General features: G+C 37.0%; 1 protein-coding gene across 3 annotated transcripts in view; it reads left to right on the forward strand.

Moving 5' to 3' along the window:
* Positions 1-23,968, forward strand: part of LOC107221982 (sodium-coupled monocarboxylate transporter 1) — a 78,216-nt gene that overhangs the window by 52,131 nt on the left and 2,117 nt on the right. For 2 of the 3 annotated variants that reach the window (XM_015661173.2, XM_046729718.1), the window contains exons 2-5: positions 19,414-19,785; positions 21,050-21,224; positions 22,802-22,956; positions 23,704-23,844. In XM_015661173.2, the coding sequence (XP_015516659.1) occupies positions 19,430-19,785; positions 21,050-21,224; positions 22,802-22,956; positions 23,704-23,844 (827 nt within the window). In that variant the 5' untranslated portion in view covers positions 19,414-19,429. Of the gene's footprint in view, positions 1-18,148; positions 18,329-19,413; positions 19,786-21,049; positions 21,225-22,801; positions 22,957-23,703; positions 23,845-23,968 lie in introns of those variants that run through there. The other variant, XM_015661174.2, reaches the window with a different exon arrangement.

Genomic DNA, 23,968 nt, shown 5'->3' on the forward strand with positions numbered 1-23,968 from the left:
ATTTCGCCGTTAAATCAAAATGTATCGGAGTATTTTTGTTCAGAATTGTGTATAGAATGAGATTGTAAAGCCCTTTTTCACGTTCGAGATACGTGGAGTTCGATATTTGGGTATACATACGACAAAATCGAAATCGACCGGGGCACCCCCTTAACCGGAGTTTTGTTTCGACTATAAATAATTTACCCGACCTTCCAAGGAATCGTTCGTCATATTCAGTAAAAATAGTATAATCCTAAGTAATGCTTTTGGAATCGATATATGAGAGGTTCCTTATATCACGATACTTGTAAGAAAAAGCAAGCGAGGCCGAAAAGAGTCGACTCTCAGATTTTGAGACTAATATGAAACTTGATAAACAATGTAGATGTGTGATTGTACGTGACAAAGATAATGGCACAAATGCATTTCGGTTTTTAAAGAAGGAACATGGCTGAAGAATGGTTACGAATTAATTCATCCTTGAACAACCGGATGGTCTTCTTACGTGTTGCACGTGTTAATTAAACCAAACGGGTGAAACCACTGATGGGAAATGATAAAAAAACAGATGGAAAAAAAATATTTATGTGCTCAAACTGAACACACATTTCACTTGCCATGTTTGGTGGAGTCAATAGATTTTTTCCTTTATTTGAACTAACGACGAGTGTTAGTCAGTTTAGCCTTCTCTTTCAATTTACGTCTGTAAATTTTCCACTCAAATCGAACTCTTCTCAGAAATCGATTGAATTTCAATAATTGGATAGAGAAATTTGCTAAGCTTGGATGAATTTTCGTAGTTCTAAATGCAAACATGCCGCCTTCGCGAGTGTGAATAATCAGGCCATGACGCAAGTCATTCTCACATGGTGTTTAGACTGGAGTATCGTTATTTTTCGATAATTATGATAACAACCACATCATGTTTTGCACGCAATATATTCAATGTGAGATTAGAAGTCACGCGGCACGATAACTTAGCCGTGTGCACTTTATCAAACGTCGCTGTGGTTCAAACTTGAACAATAATTAGGGTAAAGAAGCGTCAATACCAAGATTTGATAACGGATGTTTTTTCATTTTCTTCAAACCATCGAGCCTTTTAGCAAAGTTTAGTATGACCTATTAAGAAATTAAACACACTTTGAACCTGATTATATACAATTTTAGGCCAGTCGTACAAAGAACTAACTTGAGAGTGAATATGGAACGAGAAATTTGAACAATACTGCTATAACCATGCGAATAAGTAATTTCTATTCGATGAAACTCTTCAAGAGTCATTTTAAGATGTTCGCATCTACCATACTTTGATTTTGCATGCACGTAGCGACGTGCGTAGGTCAGAGGAAGCTCCGTATGAATTCATTTTACAATAAAAATTTTTCCCTCGACTTTTGATGCGTAATGTAAAAGCCGAGTTCTAAACCAGATTTCAGTCCGACTTAGCCTAACTCAACTTCCGTAAACTTTTCGCCCATCAAACTTGGGCGCTTTGAACTTATCTAGCCATAGTCGGTGACCTAAGGCACCTTGACATTTCACCACCGTGACCCTCATTCCAGATGAGGATTATGCCTCCGGGTGTGAGACTCGCATAATTTCTTATTTACTCTTGTTGCTTATGTATACAAAGACTAACCATTTTAGATATTAATTTTTCCATCCGGAATCGTCTGTCCGGCTCTGATAAACCAAAAGCCTTGACTTTTGGAACACTGTCCTAATTTCCGTTGAGGATTAAACATTTGAACTGGAAATTTATTATTTATCACGAGAGGTAGACGACTTCGGGGATTTCTTAGTACAAAGATACCGACGTTCTTACGGGCTTTATAATTGCAGCACATTCAATCGTTACTTTGGATTGACTGTAAAAAATACTTGTTGTTGTGCGGACTAACGATAAAAATTATCCTTAAAAGAATTACACTTGTATTAAATTATAAGTTTCGTACTTTTTCGAACAATCATCTATTTCTTCTTTTCTTGTACTTCTTTTTTTTACGGCGACAATTTGGAAATGAAACGTGCTACGGAATTCAATCGAAGCTCTAACAATAAATGTAATTCAATTAAGGTTCCGACTGCATGTCGACGATATTATCTTTGGAATTACTATTTAATGTCAGTTTTATGCTCAAGCCGTCTATTTGTCAAGGTGAAGTGTTTTTTTTTGTTTTTTTTTTATCGAATTTTGATTGTTCTCGCTGATTTTCTTCAAACGAAAACAATTTTGTAGAATGTATTGCAGAATTTTTTTATAGGCCAAATCCAAACTCTGACCTACAACAGTCTGTGTTATCTTAATACTTTTGAATATCGATGGCCGAGCGATTTAAAAACCTGTACTTTTCCTTAAGTAGTAAGGGACCATGTATACAATGAAACATAAACTTTAATCGACGTCAGTGCAACACATATTTACATGACATCACGGTTGGCACAGTGTACCTTTCAAGCTCAGCTGCCCCCACCAAAAAAGTACACCATGCTGCTGGCAATGTGGCAAAACAGAGTAATTAAAATAATAATACTTGTATTTCTAACATAAGATACTATTTATTCAGTGGGAACTACCTTATGTGCAAAGCATATTACAGTTTACATTATGAGAAAACCAGCTGGATTCGAATGCTTTGCCGTTTGTTTGCATTCAACAAGGTCAGGCCGAACAAGAAACCTGAGTTTTCGTCGGTCACGACCACCTGTTCTGTTTGTTGACTCGCTTTTGTCCATAACACATGTTTTATCAAGAATCGGTATTCTGGTTCAGAGGAGTCACATATTAGGATTAAAATCAGCTCGACGTCTTTTGAATTCCAATTCTTACTCGGAAGAATCTTTTTATGCTCTTGCTAAACATTTTCGATCCGACAATCATTAGAGACTCTGTAAGTAATAATGATCTTCAATTAAGTGTTACTCAAATTCTGGTGAAGATCGATTGTAACATTAACTGACGATATAATACTTAATTGACAAGTAATACTTCGAATATTTGAAATGTCATTTGAAAATTGTTCGTCAGTGATTCAGAATACAAGAATTAAATTATCCAAAACTCATCCGCGGTTACTAACCGGAAAAAGGTGAAACATACGCTACAGTACAAAAATGATTTTGCAACGAATCCTTTCAATAGTCGAAAGTTCTTCTCAGAAGCGCAAGGCCAGTAAAAAAAAAAAAAAAAAAAATGACGGCTCAAATCTGAGATAGTGGGGGTGAAATGGTACGATTCCACATAGAATGCTCGAGCTACATACGAGAGCACGTGATAAAAGGTTCTGACAAGTTGAAACAAACAATTTTTTCTCCGATCGTGACGTTGTTTTTACCAAAAAATACCGAGTATAAATCAGCAATAATATAACCATTCGTAATAACATCTTTGGCCAAGCGAGCAGGCATAAAGCATGCGATGTCCATATATTGGGATGTATTTTATCAACCGATTAATGTCGTTGTTATTATTTACTATTCATAAACACGCGATATCAGCTGTAACTCATGTGAGACATATTCAAAGTGCTAGACAGCCTCTTGAGATAACAATACACGCGTGTGAGGATGCTTATTAGTGGATTTTTATGCTTGCTATACTCGCAGCCAGAACGCCAGATGCTTTCTGAATAAACGAGAACCGTTCTCTGTGTTACTGTAATTAATTAATGGATCGTCGGCGTCATCTCTGAATCATTCGAAATACGTAACAGTAATTTTCTCATTTCATTTGCCGATTACTTTTAAGTTGCTTGGATTTTACGATTCCTATTTGTTTTTCTTTTTTAAACAATCGTAGGTAAAAATGAATTCATGCAACAATGTGTGTTCCCTGCGACGTTGAATGCGGTAATTATGTCTTCCACAATCGTTTTTCTCTGAAACTACTATTAGGTTGAAATTAGTAGCGTTACTGTAACAACGCATGTTCAGGAAAAACCGTTGCTTTGCACTTTTAGAATTGTAAATCATGATAAACAAAATATAGATATATTTTAAAAAGCCTAGTCTTTGACAGTCATTCTCAAATTGCACAATAATGATTTTTCCTTGATGTTTCGCGACGTTAACGTTACAAACTTCGGCCTGGTTTGATTCGACGAATTGTCAATTCCAGGCGATTATTTTTATTACAAAAGACACCTGATTCGTTTGAACTTTTAATTAGAAGAAAGGTGAAAAAGAAAAATGAAAACAAATTTATTCCGGGTTTCGAAAACATAGCCTTCGGATGCATTTCATAATTTTCACACACAATCGAAATATTTCTGTGATTGATCTATCATTATACAAGTATTACGAAGCATTTTGTAAATGGTTCAAAATGGTTAATGGAAGTTTTTTATTGCAAGGCAATGAATACAGCTTCGTACTGTTTGTTGGAATGAAATGTACAATTATTGGTTGTTGTGGAAAAATTTGCTGCTGTAACTACTCTAATAACAAGAATGGAGATTACAGCGTCAATTGCTGAACAATTACCTACAGTTTTCTGAACTATCGTATCCTCATCCTGAACGTACAAGTTGTTGGATATAATGACTACATAAGTGATGATATGGATTTTATTTGTGAATTTAAACGGAAGCGATGTCCCTCAACTTGGCATAAAATGAAGAAGTACTTCATTGATGTCGAAGTTTGAAAGTAAAGATGTTAAAGTATACTTACAATTACATATGAACTTTTTACAACAGATCAGATAGTCGCTGTGGAAAAATAATTTCTACTGAAAGGTTTACGTACTTGATTTAGATCATTGATTGTAAATTACACTATAAAAATTTAATGAACCTAAAATTACATAACCCATCAGGCGTGGCGCAGAAGCATAAAAAAAATTATAACGCTATGCAATTTTGTTGAAAATTTGTTTTTCAAAAACTACAGGGATCTTTAACTGCAGAACCGAATGTGATCTTATATCTTCAAAATTATCAAGACCAATGAAAATTCAGAAAGACGTGTAATTTTGACGATACCTAAAATCTTACTTGTTTAAAAAAAAATTCGATGACGTAAAACAGACAATTTGAAGTAGACCTAGAAATTGAATGTTATACGTCATACTGACAAGCAAGATATCGCAGGTCGATCTCTCCGATTTGATTTCTTTTGCAACATATTATAGTAGACTAAAAACTAGGTGACACATATTTTTTACATTTGCCATCAAACACTTTAAGGGTGTTAAACCACCCTCCAAAGCAAGACATGTCAAGTAACGATTTGGCAGTTTTTTGTTTTCAATTGAGAAAATTACATGTTTAATTTCTCGTTATGAAAAAACTTATCCAATTGAATTGGTTAAAAAATATTATGTTCTTGTGGGTAAAACCGCCAAATCACCCTTCGACCTGCCTTACTTCGGAGAATGGTTTCACCCCTTTAAAGTGTTTAATGGCAGATAAAAAAAATATATGTCGCTTAGTTTTTGTTCAACCATAACGTATTACAAAAAAATTTAAATCAGAGAGATTGTCCTGGAGTACCTTCGTTGCGGGGGTGAAGCTATCGATAATCAACAGCACCTGCAGAATTCACCGTAATGATGATCTTGTATGAAGAATGGCTTTTCCCCAACTTATTGACCCGGAAGAACTTACTATTCAAACTACAGTTGCGACGGCTGTTGTCAGAATTTCCCTTAACTACGCAACCCTAAGCAATAGACGCACACACAGACATCCTGCAAAGATAGTTATTCGTATCCGATGCTGTAGGTGGGTTCTAATACCAAGTTCACGGTGTATCAATTAACGGCATCTCAGGGTCAGGGACGAAACCGATCTCCGCTCCTTTATCTATGGATCCTGCGTACCTCGGCCACCCGGCTCTCCACGAGCTCTCCGCATTCAATCTCCCACCTAATCTACCTAGCTCAATTCCGCCCCGTCTTCAGTTTCCTAAACCTCGCAAACGCTTGGTAGAATTATTGAATTCGCCATGGCTGTGTAGTGGTAGAGGAGACTTTGATATCTTGGGTGGGACACTTGTCGATATTTTACTACGAAATGAAAGGTTTCCAATTCCTAACACTTTCAAATGAAAGTTGTATTAAGTCAAAGAGCAGCCTTTGCACAGCAAATCATGATGACATTCATTTGTTCAGACGTGATATTTTTATAACGGAATTTCAAAACTTTGTCTAGAAATGACACCAAGCCGCAACAGCCTCGTTTACCTTGAAACGCACACGTTAAAATAGGATTCAATATCAGTCCTGTGCTGCAAGCCGTTGAGTCTTCAAAAATATTATAAAGATTATTCATTAATACCGCGCTGAATTATATCGAAAATCAATGTACCGGATATCTACTGAATCAAAGCAGACGCACTCACCTTTTCTGCAATACGAATTAATAATCTATATAGAAAACAATTCCCTTTTATGCATGAGAACAGTGTCCGAAGGTATAAAATGCTCGTCATGAGTCCAAAGTTACTAGAGGGTGCAATTTAGTAAACGCAAAGTGTGCATATTTATAGGTTATATTTATATTTCACAAAAATTTTGCCTCATACTTACATGTGACTCATGCTATGAATAAATGGTCGAAAAAGTTGTTCATTAACCAGTGAAAGATCAAAAGCTAAATCCCAATATAAACGTTGGGCCTTTTTAGAAAAATGCCTTCAGGAATGAATCAAATTGTATCATTGTCATTCCATGCATGCATCATACCTTGAAAGAGGCATGCCAAGTTTCACGTGATAATTAAATTTTGTTTCTGGATTTTCAATACCATTATGTAGCAGTTGCCAATCCTTTACCTGTAATTACGCAAAGACAGGAATGTTGAATAGCACACTTATAGTTTGACGTCAAGAGCACAGATAATATTCACTGATTATGTCTTGGTCGGAAAGTTTTATTAACTTTTGACTACTATACCGGGATCCGATTGATACCGCCCTATTTTATCTGTAGTTTGAAGATATGTTAATGTGTAAATTATTTTGTTTTTTATGCATACTTGATTACCATTTGTAGTTGGATAAGTTTAGGGTCAGTATTACCCCAGTGTGGCAGCAGTGTGATTACAGAGACATGTGGAAGCTAAGGGTTAAGTTTCAATCATGCTTTTATAGCGAATTAACAGACATGTACTTGGCAGTAGTTTGTGATTTGAATCTTTTTTGGTGAAGGATAAAAACATATTTCGTATGTACTTGGAGAGAGGTTTTTGAACCAGAGTTGCTGTTCGGGGAGATTTACTCTTAAAACAAAATACATACTGAAAATTCGTCCGAAACACGTGTATTGTAACAAAGACCCGGTTGTCGGCACGGGTTAGAGTTGGTTTAAAAATCTGGAAAATTAGGCAATTGGTTTTGAATTATTTCAAAAATATTTGAGGGATATGCGTTGAAAAATTGACTGAATTGAAAAAATCTTTCATTGCCACAGACGTAACTGAAATATTGAAGATTCACGTATGCATAAATCATCTTGAGCAATCTCTAGAGTTTTTGACATTTGGTCTGAACAAGCTGGGGAATCAATCCATCGCGAATTTCTGAACTTCTGGAACCGACGAAAATTAAATAACATCATGGACCCCAATAATGCTGTGAAGTTGAAAGAAACGGTCGTCGACTTTTCTTCCAAACACATTTAAAAAAGAATATCTTAAGTACTATTGACAGGAATAACATTTATGTATAATACATTATATGTTTCTAATATTAAATAATTTTTTTTTTTTTTGAACAAATCTTTTATTACATAATTTTTAAATCAATCTCACCAATACTTCGTGAATTTGACTCTCTTTCAGGGAAGTATTTTTTGCATGGGTATTGTGTACATTTATACGGGAATATGTATTATATGTATTTGGTCGGTTTTTTACTTTGTTTTTTCTACTTACGTACTCTTCGAAAATTTACTTTTTAGTCTCAGAACGAAGTCTCGTGAAACCGTAACTCGGTTGTAAAATTCTAAGAGGTGCTTTATCAGGTTTGAATTTTTTTAAATGCTAAACGAAATATCTCGCAAACTATACAAGTTAGGAAGCTGTTTTTGATTTCGTTTTGTAGATAGTTAAATTTTATCTAAAAAGGGTCGTGGATACTACGTGATATTACATGTATCAGCTTAGAACATGGGTCAAAAATTTACAAGATAACAAGCATTTTCCTTTACTTTTCGATGGAGAATTTGATGCCCCTTCAGATGCTGATGAAAAAATATAGTCTTCCATTTAAAAAAACCAAGTTGACCTTTATCTGACCTCGGCAGGTCCATTTACGGAAAATCCGACACTCTCATTTTCTTTCCCCTTTTGAACCTCGCAACTTTTGTCTGCAACATTTTTCACTTACACTTTTGGTTTTCGAGTTATTTGATTGGATTGATTAAAATGAGACACCATGTATATGAGAGAGAAGCCACGATTAATTGACCAAATCTCAAAAATTTTCATCAGCAGCATATACTAAAGTATATAAATCATATACAACATTACCTGTCGGTTGTCACTTCGTGAGTTTCGGCTACGGCAGAATTTTCGTTTTTATTGAAAAACTTTGTTACCATACCCACATCAATTTTTTACATATTATTTAAGGTTGCCATTTGGAAACCAATGTCCATAATAATCGCCATAACAATCAGCTTGGTATTTTATTCACAATAGGGCTATTCAGATTTTCGCCACCATAGAGTCCTCACGTTCACATAAACTTCGTACGGGCCGAGCGATTTTTTATGTCATTTTAATACTCGTACAAATCGCTTATACCATCGGTCAAGTACAGCGATATGGACAACCGTATGTATCACTCATTCTATATCTATATATACATAAAGCGTACACCATATGTACCATGATCCGAAAGTTGTAGGAAATTTTTAGTGAACTGACGATTCTAACGTTCTTGGAAATATTACAACTATGGTATATTTCGGCTCTCCACACTGAGAAAAACTTCATTTGTTATAGTAATTAGAAAAATTCAGTAAAACAGGTTTCGTCAAAAAAAAAAAACTATTTGAATATTGTTGGAATTACGAAAAACGAGGTACACGTAACCATTTTGAGCTGTTGTCGATACTTTTTTGGCAATTGAAACGCGAAATCAGTTTGTTCAGTTTACTGTACTTTTTTAATTAAACAGTTAAACAAGGCTTTAACGTCAATTTATTATTGCACAAGAATTAAAATTTCGCAACAGTTACAAGAAAATATAGTAACAGTGATCATAATGAGAAAGAATAGTAACGGATACTAGTCTTTCTGGTAACAGCTAGAAAACTAATTTTCATTTTGTACCTGGAACTATGTTTTTCGATCGTGGTAAAAAATGAAAATAGTTAAGGACTGAGCGGTAATCGGAAGTAAAAATTTCTCTCCGTGCATGGTTACTACACCTCTGAACAAGGGACTTGTTTCAGCGTTCGCTGTGGTCAAGGTAAAACAGTATTCCCTGCTTCTATACAGCTGATGTGTCGTGTCCTGAACAAACAGAATTTCGAGACAACCCTGATATGACAGTGACGGGAATTGCGAAGCGCGAAGGCGTTTATCGCCACGGTGCAACAAGCACGTGCTCGCCGTCGAAGATTCTTCATACGAAGCACGTGGTGCAGCTGTAGGCCGATAAGATTACGCGAAACACATGTGTGCGTGTATTTGATTATCGCTAATGTGCGTCATGCGTTAAAACAGTTTCCCGACGTTAAGTGAGAAACAAACATTAGCATTGATCCTGCGGTAAGATCGTTCACCGTAAAACCAATGTAAACAACGAATTAGCATCGCCTTATCATTACCGAGTTATTATGCATGTTTCCCGTGCATCTGCGGGCGACGAGACAGAATTTTACAGATACTGTTACAAACATTTTTACAAACGAGACTTACGTCAGGACAAAATCTAGTTGTGAATACACAAACTCGGCCAGCTTGTATTGTTTCAATACGTTCGACTGTATGGAAATATAAGAAATCGCAAAGACGTTGAAAAAATATAATGTCGCAGTTGTACAAATTGCAGTTCATTTGTGGCAATGAAATAAGCGCAACGTATACATACCTTTAAGTATATTGTACATTTGCTAATGTATTAGCGATTTTATGTTTTTTTCTTGCACAATGCCAGCTGATTGTAAGGAAAAAAATACACGAACATGAAATTTTCGGCTTGCAATATACTTAATAGTCGCAACATTTTTCTATTTTTTACGCTTAAAAATTATAAATTATTAATGAATAGAAACAAAATTTACATTCTTACATAAAGTGTACTTTGAATTGGGAAATTTTGACTAATAAATGTCGAATAAGCGTTTCGATTGTTCAAGCTACTCGAGGAAGTTCTTGAACATGAAAAATATTTTTTCATTTACATTTTTCAATGTAAGACAAAATAACTGTAGTCCAGTGTAGCAATTCCTGGGGAAATTAAGAAAATTTAACGTCAGTATATTTAATAGATATTCGTAATTGAAGAAAGAAATAGCTTTTAATTACAGCCGATCCAATAAACTTGATTTAACAATCATCAGAAATGTACTATTTTCTTGAGAATCTTTTGCCAAATATTTTCCATCTTTCTTTCCTCATAAACCCTTCTGTCCAAGATCCGCGAGAAGATCGGATCAAATAGCCGCGGGCTCCTCCCCTCTAATCACGAGAATCCCCTGGAATTGGTTTATACTGAGCTTACGACTGCCTTATGGTGAATCCAGTGGTGTTGTGCTCTGCGAAATTTGTCTCTCCGAGTCGCAGAACTTTCTCGGTCTTTTTTCACTCACCGTCTTAACCACGAATAGTGTACTTTGGCTCAATAAGTTATTTTGCAGCCGCAATATCTGCGGACCAATTCCCAAGGTCTTAATCTTGGAATAGGAGAAAGACGGGTGTAGAAGAAATTACAAATCGCCTTGTCGCAAAAAGACGGAGAGAAATTTGGCGACAATGGCGTAAACGTCATGAATAATTTTTCCAAGCTTTATAATGTATTCGTCTCAGAATTCAGCTAATTTGAATGAAATCAAAAGTCCGACAGATCAAAGCACATGACCAATGTGATTTGGTAGTTTGCGCACCAGATTCTTATGGGAAAAAAAATCTGCAGATGACTGAAAATTAAACATTCGCAGGAACTTACATTCTAGTTTTTTCGTCGATGTCAATGTTCGCCAGTTAATCCTTGGAACTCTCCTAATTTCCGTAGCGCGGCAGTGTCATTCATATTTGATCTCTCATACTTGGCAATTTTAACAGTATGATTTGTAGCCCTGTAGATTTTGCAAAACCTAGCTATAAAATTCTTCCTCACCGACCTTAGCAGCACTTCCCGAGATGGGCATTGGGCTATTTTTTAAACAGATCCTAATTGAAAATAGCCTGATTGTCGCTGATACTCCCACTATACGATGAAATTAATTACGACTTGGGTGTTAGTGTCTTTTTATTCTTGAACAAGGGGTCAACCATACTCGATGTCATGTGAGACCATTTGAATCTACTCACGTGCATCCAAGCAGCCAATTGAAGATAAAAGAAGTCATGCGCATTCATTTGGAATCGTACATAAAGCGTCTCTCATCATCTCGTCAATTGAAGTATTGGTTTATTAGTCTTCCGAATGCATGAAGTAACTCGAAGCCTAGTCCAGCGCATAAAGTTCTTATGTACTGAAAATTGCACTGTCTACAAGTCGTATGTTTTTTTTTTTTTATACATTAACGTATGCGAAGCATGTTTATTGATCAATTTCATAATCTAACACCGAAAATTTGAGTAGCAATCGATATGTCTTGTTGTGTTGAAACTATTTTTGCTCTAATGATGTAAAATTCAATAGGTAGGTATACTGAAATGACATAAGCCTATGTCTTGCGATCTTGCATACATGTACGTATAGTTGCACTTGAAAAGTCGATCAAGGAATGACTACAAGAATAGTGTTTCATTAGGAGATTATACCCTGTGCAAACAACTAAGTTTCTGGGTAAGCCCGTCTTTCAAATAGCTGACAATAGCCGCAAGAGAGGAATCACCGCCGGATAATTACCACTCGTTATTCATAAAGGGTGTAATCATGCGGCCAGACTATGATCAAAGGCATCGTTAGATACCTTTGTAATTTACTCGATCAGTGGTGATTTTCTCGCACGGTATCTAAGAGAGAAAGGTGATTAATCTTTTGCTAAGAAATAAGTCAAGATCTTGTTCTAGCAATAGCGCTAACGTTGTATACGCGTATGTATGGATTGACGATCGGCTTAACTGAAAGATGAGAATTGTTGAGATTGTAATCGGCTTATAATTTGCGTTACGTTAAATCAAGAAGTACATTCGATCGGATTCTCTGTGAAACGGACGACGGAATTTTTCTCGTCCGAGCCAAACCTCATTCAATTTAACCTTACCCGATATAATATCAATTGGTATAACCGAATCACCTTGCGCGAAATGGGTTGGAACATCGATTGCTGGACAATCGATGCAGATGCTGCCGTGTTCTGCTTCGGATTTCACGTGTAACCATATACAGTTGTGCAGTGGACAGTTCTGTCGTTTCAGATTTCATTGATTGGACTTTGATTACCTGCACGTAAACCAGTACCGGCAGACAACGAGGCGAGCTGAAGAGAGAGAGAGAGAGAGAGAGAGAGAGAGAGAGAGAGAGAGAGAGAGAGAGAGAGAGAGAGAGAGAGAGAGAGCCGGCGTTGCCATTGTCGGGTACCTAGATTTTGGCTGTAAAATTTATGGTCGTCGTTGGCATTACCGAACGAACAATTCGCTCACGGATATCGGGACACGGATCCGAACGGCAACGGTTCAGGATTGTTGAAAAACGCTATACATGTATTATGAATATAGGTGATATGTATACGTATATTTATAAAGGTATGTGATATATCATATAGATATACATATACATATATGAGACGGTGAAATCGTTGGCGTTGAGTAAACGCCGCTGCAGTTTTGTGTGTGCGCAACCTCGAAATTCGTTTATCGAATCGGATTTTAAACTGCATTGAATTATTCCTTTCGATTGATTCCATTCCGCATGAGAGTTCCCGCCGATGTGTGAAAAGAGATTTTTGAACGGGGGCCAAATATTTTAGATTTATTTTAACGGCTACGAATACAGAAGTGTTTCAGTAACAGCAGTGCCGATTTTCAGCCACCAAATCGATCTACTTTCAATCATCATCGATAATCTTTAAGTAGATCGGCATTCGGATTTTATCTATCAAATTTATGTGCAGAGAGTTAATCTTAACGATGGAAGGTATGGTAAAATTTTCTTGTAAAATCGAACGATTTAATCGTACCGAGACGTGTTTAGATAACCTCTTTTTACGAGGCTATCGCTGGAATACTCTGCTAAATGAAGTGTAATTAATTCACTTATCTTGCAACACCAAATGACAAACATGCGACTGCTTGGCTGTCACGTGCTCTTCGAAAACACTCGCTTTGCCTTCATACATGCGGCTCTCTTTATCTCTTGGATTAGCCTACGATCGGAATTTTGTGGCAAAAATGTTCATCTTGCTCATCGCGAATCTTTAGAGGACTGAGGTGATCTATCGATGTTATTTTTTAGTATTTTATGCTTATTCTTGGCATGTGTACAAAGGTATGAAAACGGTATCTGTACACGACAAGCGTGTGGCATTGCTTTAAGATCCCGAAGCTTCTCAAAAGGATACCGAGTTCTCGCTGCGAGATCGCAACGCCCTAAGGATGGAACATAATCTAAAAAATGTTCATCCGTGTTACAACAAGATCAACAAAAATGTTTTCTTTTTTCTTATTACGCAGTGTTCTTAAGCTAAGTTTATTGGCTGCACTGCCGGGATATATAGTTGAAGATAAGACAAATGTGTAAAGGAATAAAAACCATCAGGAGCACCATGATCATTTTGTACCATGTACTTCGTTACTATCGATTTTATTTTATTTGTTTTTATGAAACTCCGGATTTGTTTCAATCATTTTACTATTTACTCATAATATTAAAAAAATTTCTTACACGGAAGGTGTGAGAGTTTCGAATCAAGGATTCTGTTGAAACTTTTGAGCGTGCTTCTTTGGCCCAAAATATAGAGCTTCTGGTCTGTAGTTCTATCCATTCCACCTCTCTTCATTACAGTGAAAATTTATTAAATTAGCAATTCGATGAGCCAAATGCCGTTATATGTAATAAACGAAACCTATCGTGTATTTTCGTCTTGAATATTAACTTTCGTTGCCCTCTATTTTAGTTTCGATTACAGGCTCTCATATATTCAATTGTGAACGAATATATTATCATTTCAGAAGCATATTGAAGTTTAAAATGCAAATTTTCGACAACCTGATTCATTGTGAATTGAGCAAAAAAAAAAGCCCAATGGGTGGAACTGAGCATCAGAAGTTCCACATTTTGGCCAAAAAAGAACCCTTGGAATTTCAGAAAAATCCTTGATTCGGAAGTCTGATACTCTCCTTGTAATCGTAATTTGTGTTAACGAATATTAAAAAAATGGTTGCTTGTGTACACAACATTCGAGCAAGAAACAGGAGCATTTTTAACGGTTGCATACGATGCAATGGTGAGATTGTTTAATTCACGATTCACTGACATGTATTTGACAAATCAGCGATAGATGCATTTTACGTAATCACTGATGAAATTCAGAATTTACTGTCGATATACCAAACTCAGAGAAATTGCCTAATCCAACAATATATTACCTGCGCTACCTTCGTCATAAACTCGACTACTTTGTGCTTATAAAAACTAAACAATATTAGGGCTTTTGACGGATTTATGGCATGTATACGTACAGGGATTTCTTGACTCGTGTGTGTATCGAACCGTGCATTTATAACATCGCAGTGACGTCACAGAAAATAGTTTTCCCTCGGCAAGTCTCGCTATTTTCTCAAGTAAGTGACGTACGAACAACGTTGAATTCATTTCACACACCAAAAGTGCAAAAGATGAAGTTTGGTAGCCCTGTGCAGATTAAGGGGACACATACCTCAGTTAACATTTTTTTGAGAATAAATTAAAAATAAACGGTAGTTTTTTTTTTTTAGTTTCCGTCGAAAATCAGTCTTATTTGCTTTGAGCTTAAATAGTTACAATATGTGAAACTAGTGCAATTACTATAATAATATTTCAAACACATCTATTTTTTTAAAAGCTCTTTTCGAATGAAAAAAATCAGTTTACAAATAAAACAGGACTGTAGATTTCTGTACACTCTGAAGGGAAATTAAAAATTTTGTTCAGTGTTTTTAAAAATATGTGTAACATTGGAAGTATGCTTCGACTTAGTGTATGCTATGCATTTGTACAACATTTTTACAGTGGTACATTAAGGGGGGAAACCGGTTTATGAGGTCGAAATTTTGCTGTTTTTCATGATTTTTTTTAACCAGGAAGGAATAATCACAAAATGTTTAAACTTGGAGGATATTTTATTTATGTTTTCAAGTACACTTTGAAATTTTTTCAAATGATTTCCGCCGGAAATAGTGGAGTTACCGCGTGCAGTCCATGGGCGATTACCATCCGAGCATTTGGCTTGCGTACATCCCTGACGTTGCAATTTTTATCTGCAATCATCAGGATTTTTTTTTTCATTAAAAACATATTTTCTAAGAACATTAACCTAATTTTGATCAAACAAATTGAAAATTGCATGTTTTTGAGGTGTTTGAACACAATGTCATGTTTTTATACTATATTTTTTCATCTTTCTTGCATAAAAACATATATTTTTAATAACAATATAATCCCCGAATTAGGTTCATATCACGTGGAATTGAATAAAGAATATCTACACCAAATTTCAGAACGATTGATCGATAACTTTTTGAGCTAGAATGTACGCAAGTCGAAAAAAAGTCGTTTCGAGAAAACCGCGTTTGAAATAAAATGTAGCGAAAACGAGAAATTCAAGGCAGTAATTATTTATAAAAAATGCTCACCGGTTAATCAGCTATTCCAGCACCATATAGCAATCCCTCTTCTTGCCCATATGCGTCATTCTATTATTCAATAGCACAGCGGTATTGAGGCAGGTAGCTGGAAAAGAAGGGCCTGGGCGACCGCTCCGTTATAATTACCGTGCGCTTCTTCACAGAACCGACGGGCGGTCACTTAAGTGCTGATTGCATTTGAACTAATGGGAATTTTGCTTTGAAATTTTGACCACATATTCTTGAATAGTTATACTAACGATTCATGCAATAAAAAAAAGACGATTTTTCGATCGGTCTAAAATGGGTTCCCTCCTTAAACATAATCAATTCATAATATTGTCTAGACTCAGCGTCAGTAACGGTTCCCCATAACGAACTGTAAACCACCAATATCCTCAATTCAGTAAACTCTGAAAGTAATATCAACGGTTAATTCAACACTCGCGTAAAGTGTTTTTCGTATGCGATGGCCGGACCTGTACGATCGAAGAAACAAACTCACGTGCATATCATCTTGCAGAGGTCAATTAATTTTTTACCTCGGGGATAAAGCAGAGAGTAAAAAGTAACACAGACTGATTACATGTACAAATTGTAATCTTATCCTTGTATATTGTGCTGCCATTAATTCATTGGACCACAAACGCACTCGATTCAATCAACCCACAATTTCAGTGAACAGCTGCTCACTATTGGGTCGATTATGATTGTTGCCGCTGGCAATATAAGCGGGAATGAAAACTACTCTTGATGCTCAAGATGCGAAGACACGATACATCCTGCATGCACGTGTGTAGGATCTGCGCTCGCTAAGTAGCAAGCTAACTTAGCCGAAGATGCCCCAGGGGAACTTCGAGCATATATTGGGGTGAAAGGTGGCGGAGGATGACAGCGTTTGAAGATACGACGCGGAGAGAGGGGGCACCCCTTTGAGATTCTACCCTTCACATCAGAATTCGTATGCAGCATGCGTGGAAATCTTCTCAGAAGATACTTCCAGGAGAATGGAAGCTCTTCGTGTCAAAGAGCACCAAGTCCCCGTAAAGAGTTCCAGCTTTTCTCGCTGAGCACGTGACTTGAGAAACAGACCTCTTGGCCGAGATAAATTTTTCAGTTATCACCTTGGCTAAGTTGAGCAGTGTCTTCTGGTCAGTCTACTCAATACTATCACCATTCGAAAGTATCAGTAATTTTCACATGAAATATCTGAACCAATTCATCTTTAGTTCGATTGGTCAGTTCTTGCTCGTTTCAACTTCCCGGAAACGAAAATCGGTCTGGCCTTGGAGGACTTGATTTGATCAGAAGCTATTCCACATTTCTGAACCTATGGGTTACCGAACTTTAGCATCCCCATAAGCATTGCGTAATCCATGGCGTTCGACGGCTAATCTTGATCCAGGTTGAGCGCAAGATTGCCCAATTCCTATTGCCACCACTTCAAAATACGTTGGCATTGGAAGGAAGGGAACACTGGGCATGATTGGGTACTTTAATAAAACGAGTCAAACCCCATGTGATGAGCTTTACCTTCAATATTCATTGTGATGGGTCCATTGGTCAACTAACATTTGCACACTCATCCAATAAAAATCTGAGCTATGCGCACGCAAGCCATCACAAAATTGTCATGGCACTTGGATCTACCAGCGAATCAATGTCTTCTTGAAACCATGCCTGCGGTTGCGGAGAGAAGTTCCCAAATCCATAAGAAATTGGAATCTTCTGCTTCGAAACGCGTGAACTTTTAGAGGCAATTGCTGATATGACATTTTCAACAGTGTAAAACTTATCCCTAACTTGATAATGGTGAGGATTGGCTTGGTGGATCGTTTGTTGCAAAAAACTACTCAAGCAGAGTCGAAATAAGACGCGCATCGATCTTCTTGAGTCACACACTTGTACACTCGCAACTATAGTGGAATTTTCCTTCGGAATGTTTAATGAGAAGAAAAACAGCGTTGAATGTTTGGGACTGGCGCTTCATAAATTTGCTAAAAATGTTGAAAATGTCGAAAAACGTGGATGCTTTATCGTAAGAAAAAATTGTGAATAATTAGGAGCATGAATTCTTTTCCGTTCCCCTTCCACTCGATCGAAGGGCCCAAGGATTATACCCACATCGCTTGTACAGTGGAGATGACGAACAATTAAGATAAGGAGTCGCGAGAGCAGCATAATGATATAAAAAGAGCAACGAACATGTGTGGAGCCAGTTCGTGACGGCTCTTCGATCGAGTGGCATTACAATTTCTTGGTTGATCACGTCATACAATATACACACATTGAATCACCAGCCCACTATATCCAAGTTTCACCCAGTCTCACTTCAGATCATCAGACCCAATAATCACCACATTTTCGTAGAAAATTATTTGTCGCTGATAACCCAACAGGTCAGTGATCATATATCATTGTGATTTGGACAGAATCTTATTCGACATATACCTAGTGTGGATATTTTTTCATGTTTTCTTGCCTTTTGCCCCCACGTACAATTTTTAATAACTGTGGGAATTTAGATATTTCCACATACGAAATCTGAGTATAACTAAAATTTTTTGACTGCCTCGATGTTCTGTTCAAAGAATCCTTTGTCTCTACATATGTATCCCATAAGCATTCGTGAAAAATAGATTGTCACGTATTTTTTTTCTGGTATATATTTCAAAATTTAATATGGTTTTCCATAAATATTGCAGTATTTGAAGTAATTGCACTGATTTGATACCATCAGTAACACCCAAGTCTGTGATTGTTTGATGAAAATTTTTACACACTGTTTTTCCATATACTCTCGTGATTTTTAGAGATGAACAAATCCACGAAAAAATTTAAAATCACGAAAAAAAAAAATGTTTTTGCTTTAAATTATCGCTTGAAGCTGAAATAAATCATCAGTATTGCAATGATCCAACTACTTTTTTTATTTTCTTGGAACTGAAATGTCCTTAAAGTTTCATCGTTAGCATTTGATTTCCGTTGAGCTCCCTTGGTGTTTGAACTTGGCAAAAATTTATTCGATTCAACAAGCAAGTGATTAGTGGGCACCGCCGTTACATGACCACAGAAGCACGTGCCTTTCATCATGAATTAGATTGTAAAGAAAATTGCTATTCAAAAGTTACAAAAGTACCTTCTGGGATCTTTCGTGCGATCAGCCCAAGAAAGCTTCGTAAGTGATTACAAACTTCAAGCTGGTACTAAATTTTACCAAGAAATCATTCGTGATAATATACGAAACGATTTGCATCTTGGTTCAAAGAATATCTGCTTTCCGTGGCTCCATTACATTAGAGCCAACAACCTCTCAACTCCAGATCTTATTTCTTGCCATTGTTGTCCGCACGGAATATCGTGTACCACCAACTTTGCCGTTTCTGCATTCTGAGTCTGTTAAAATTTGTTGAAAAAATTGGAAGACACCCTGAAAGAATGTTTGATAAGAACGTATCATTCTCCCCATTTGTTCTGTTTTCAGAAAAGAGATCCCAGAGATGGCGATGGAAGCATCAGCAATGGTAGTGGACTACCTGGTCTTCGCCGTCTGTATTATTGCCTCCTTCCTCATACCCTTGTGGGGAAGATTCCGTGCAAAAAAGAAGGAAACGAAGGCTGACTACGTGTTTGCGACTGGAACTGTCTCCATGGCAGCCATGATGTTGTCCATAGCAAGAGGAACACTCGGAGTCCGCTCCTTTCTCGGATATCCTTCCGAGCTCTACTACCGAGGCAGCGCGATGTGGGAGACTCTTTACGGAATGGTGCTGGCATATCCCATTGTCTGTTTCATTTTTGTACCAGTTTACTACAATCTTGGCATCACTTCGGTGTACCAGTACTTGGATATGAGGTAAGCCGCAGTCACTTCCTCCATTGCGATGCGACGAACAACAATAACATTTTATCAACACTGAGCACTGACGGCTGCTGATCATCATCAGCTGGCAGCATTGTCAAGTTACATGATTACACAATTAGTGCATGTGTAGGGTCTTTACAACGTATCATATCTAGTCTGGACTGTGACGAAAAAAATGGGATCCATTAATTCTCGTCAAATTGATGCGTTCAAAGCTAGCTCAAATCTCCAACACAACTTAGATTGCATTATGTCTATTTACAATTTCAACGCGTTGAAATTTAGCACTAAAGATGTGACTATCGGCAATACTTTATAGACATAAAGTAACAGGTAGTTGAAATTCGGTTTTCACCAGACATCGAAATAAATCCAGCAAAGCCACACTGATTGCATGAGAAATTTATAGCTCACATTACCGAATAGTCATTAAATGTTTTCATTTTTCACGATGGCTAAAAAAATTATAGTTTTGGGTATAAACTGACAATTAGTTTTGTGCTGTGACTAGAAAATTTGTTGTGCTCTACTTATTTTTGATAACGGTTACTAGTACTATATTTTCTCGTTACTATTTGATTTTGGTGTATTTGATGTTGGTTTAAAAATAGATTAATATTAATGCCTTGACCAGCTGAAAAAATCTATTGAATTAATTGTGAGCAAACAAATTTAACGTTGCAATAAGCAAAAAATGTGAAATCGGTAGCTACAATTACACTAATTTGTTACATGTACCATATTTTCTTGTGAATTCAACAATATTCAAACCATTACAGTCATAATACCCATTTATCCAGAATTTTCCAGTAGCGATATGTAAAGAAATTTTCGTCAGTGTAAATATTAAAGCCGAATAGTAAACAAAGTATTTGAATTTGGAAGCCTAGGCAAGTAAGAAGTATTCTAGTTGAAAGACGTAATATTAGAACAGATGTATTTCTACAGCTGACAGACAGTGTTATTCTGAATATATTAGCTCACCCATTTTGTCTGGTGTATCGTCACCTACGCAATCACCTGACAGATGTTCACATACTTTATGAATGAGTTAACTGAATCGACATTAATTAAATGATGAGGAACTATGTGCGTAATTTGAAATACAAATATCCATATAACCTTGTCTATACGATTGTTTGAACCGAAATAAGCCAACAACATTTACCGACCAACCAAATTCATCACCGATCATGCTGCCTTCGTCATTTCACGTACATGATGCAGTTATTTTAACTGATGCTTACCCTTACAGGTTCAATTCTAAAACAGTGCGCTGTCTCGCCAGCTTCTCCTACGTCATTCGTAGTCTACTGAACTTGGCAGTGACTGTGTTCACTCCGTGTGTAGCCCTGAAGACGGTCATCGGACTTCCTTATTGGGCCAGCATAATTGCCATCACGATGATCGCTGTTGTGTTCACTGTCATGGTAATGTTGAAATATCGATTGCATTCTACAGTACCGATTCGGTTGCATATATAACAGATTTTTACATAACATCGTGTCAGGGTTGAAGTGTTACCCACTTTGTAATAACGCACGTAAGATGCCTGCACTTCGTGTCAACACCGTAGAATAATATTCTTCACTCGCGGTTTTCGTGCAGAATACCTCACTATCAGAATTCAAATATACGAATCCTGAGTCACAGGATGGATTCTGCAGCTTCAGGGCTAAAACTGATTAAGGACTTTGTTGTTCATCGTCACGTCGTTGAAATAGACGTAGGTAAACGGTGCTGAAAATTCATAGAAATTAATATTCATATCATGAGTAATTGGTTCCACGCGTTTCAGCCTGTAATGCCTACCGTGATTATTCACACATGTAGCGATTCTAAGTACTAGGCAAACACCGCTAATCAAATTGATCCGTGCGAAAACACGACAAGATTCATGTTTTAATTACTCAAGAATCAGTGCCTAACACTTGTAACGATCACCTTTTGAGTGTACAAGCCTTAACTCCGGATTCGTTGCATACATTTCTCATAAGATGGAGGGTGATAATTACTCGAGTACCATCGGTAGCTATCTTATCTCTTATTATATGCACGATAAACTCAACATTGTCTCTGAGAAAAGGGCATGGATTCCACTGTCACGAAGGAAACGATGTGAGGACGATTCATTCAAGGGAGTATGTAGTAGATAAAGGTGAAAATTTCAAGTCACGTACGCGACACAAATGTACGTTCTGATCGTTAAATGCAGAACGGGTGACTCAAGCACCGGTAGATACGGAGTGAGATCTTTAATGAAAGTTAAAAGGAAAACGAAGAATGCGAAAAGGCGGGGAATAGTCGAGGGTAGACGGTAGCGTAGATAGGTACGTAGGTACTAGCGGCAAGACTGTTCGAAGAGACTTCATTTTATGACGAATCGAGCTGCAGTTCCCAACTATATATACGCTAACGTGTAAAAACTATCTAACCAGTTGCACGGTTCGAAGAACATTTCGATCCAGTGGGTATGAGTTTTCGCCCGTTTGTCGAATCTGGATTACACGTGTAATATTCATTCGTCTGGAAGAACCAATTAAATTCAAACCTCGTTGATTTGCACGCGAATGATAATTCTAACGATATTTTTATTTATTTTTTTTTTTTATTTTTTTTTTCTTTGATATCTTCAGGCTCGAAACCGGTTTATTTACCAGAAAATCATACGGAAATTACGAAAAACTATTAAACTGGAATTGTACAATTTAGTTGGACAGGAACACAATTACAACATTACGTTCTTACCCATGTAAATATTATTCGAATTACGCGATACAGTCAGGACTTAACAACACCCCTGATGCGTGATATGGTAATATAGTGTCAAAAACTGTTCGAGAGTTAACGTGATATTCAAAGTGTAACGCTGCGAGTATATTTTGCCGATGGTAGGAAATAAACATTGTTAAGATTGAAGAAAATAGACCATGGAAAATGTTCTTCAATATAAACATTAGGACGCCAGTCAGTCGAAGCCCGAATAACCAACTCTTTTGCATTTCAGGGTGGTCTAAAGGCTGCCATTTTGAGTGACGTCATTCAGGGGCTAACGATGATTGGCATCTGCCTTGCTATGATAATGCAAGGTGTCTTCGAAGTGGGTGGAGTTGGCGCTGTACTGAATATTACCGCCGAAAGAGGACGTCTTGATTTCTTCGAGTAAGTTTTCTGTATCTCACCCTTGCATACATCAGAATAAAATTTGATACATTACAAGATTCATTCGGATATGCAACATGGGGCCTCATGTCAATATTGACAAATACCTAATTCCAACAATAAATGAAACTAGCCAGCTGTATAGATAATTTCTATACAGTTCACTCCAACATTTTGAATATACCTCAAGTACAAACAAAGTAAATTCGACACCACACATTTCTTAGTCTCAGAATCAGCCATCAAACTTCCGCCCTTCATGTGGAATGTTTCACTATCGAATAAAGGCTTCCAGCTTATATTTACTCTTGAATTGATCACAGTTCTGTGACGATAAAGCGACAAATGAAGTTCTTATATATCGCATGGTGTGAAATAGCGAAGCATTCCGTTTGGCTGAATTGTTGGGCCCTTTGCATGCACCGTTGAGTTTGCTGTTCGTCCTCTAGTAAATAGCCAGTTATTTTGAACTATTAATTTCGTGAACAGTTTTCTTGGAATATCTTATTACTGAATTGAATCGTCCACTGTGTTTTGGATTCATGCCAAACAATGGAAATTCCTTATGTTCTCGATAATTATAAATTTCATAAGAGTAGTTATACAGAAAATTGTCATGCACCTCAAGCCGTACGACTTGGACTTGTAGATACTGCATGGGGTTTTTCGACGCATTGAGACTGTATAGTATTTAATATTGTGCACCCCACGGTAAGATTCTAATGTTTTTTTCTTCGTCCATTCCAGCTTCAATCTAGACCCTACTGTACGTGTGGCTACGGTTTCAGCTGTGGTAGGACAGCTATTCATGAGTCTATCGATTTTCGGATGCCAGCAGAACTTCGTCCAGAGATATTGCAGCATGAGTAGCAAGAGAAAAGTGACCAAGTAAGTGCATTCGCCTCTCACTAGTGCCAATTTCCGGAAATTACAAACCCTTTCGTGGTAATTTACACTAGGTGGTAAAAACTTCTGGTCCAAATATTGAGCCAACTACTTGTAGTGGTCGATG

Source organism: Neodiprion lecontei, chromosome 1 (assembly GCF_021901455.1).
Source record: "Neodiprion lecontei isolate iyNeoLeco1 chromosome 1, iyNeoLeco1.1, whole genome shotgun sequence".
Taxonomy (NCBI): Eukaryota; Metazoa; Arthropoda; class Insecta; order Hymenoptera; family Diprionidae; genus Neodiprion; species Neodiprion lecontei.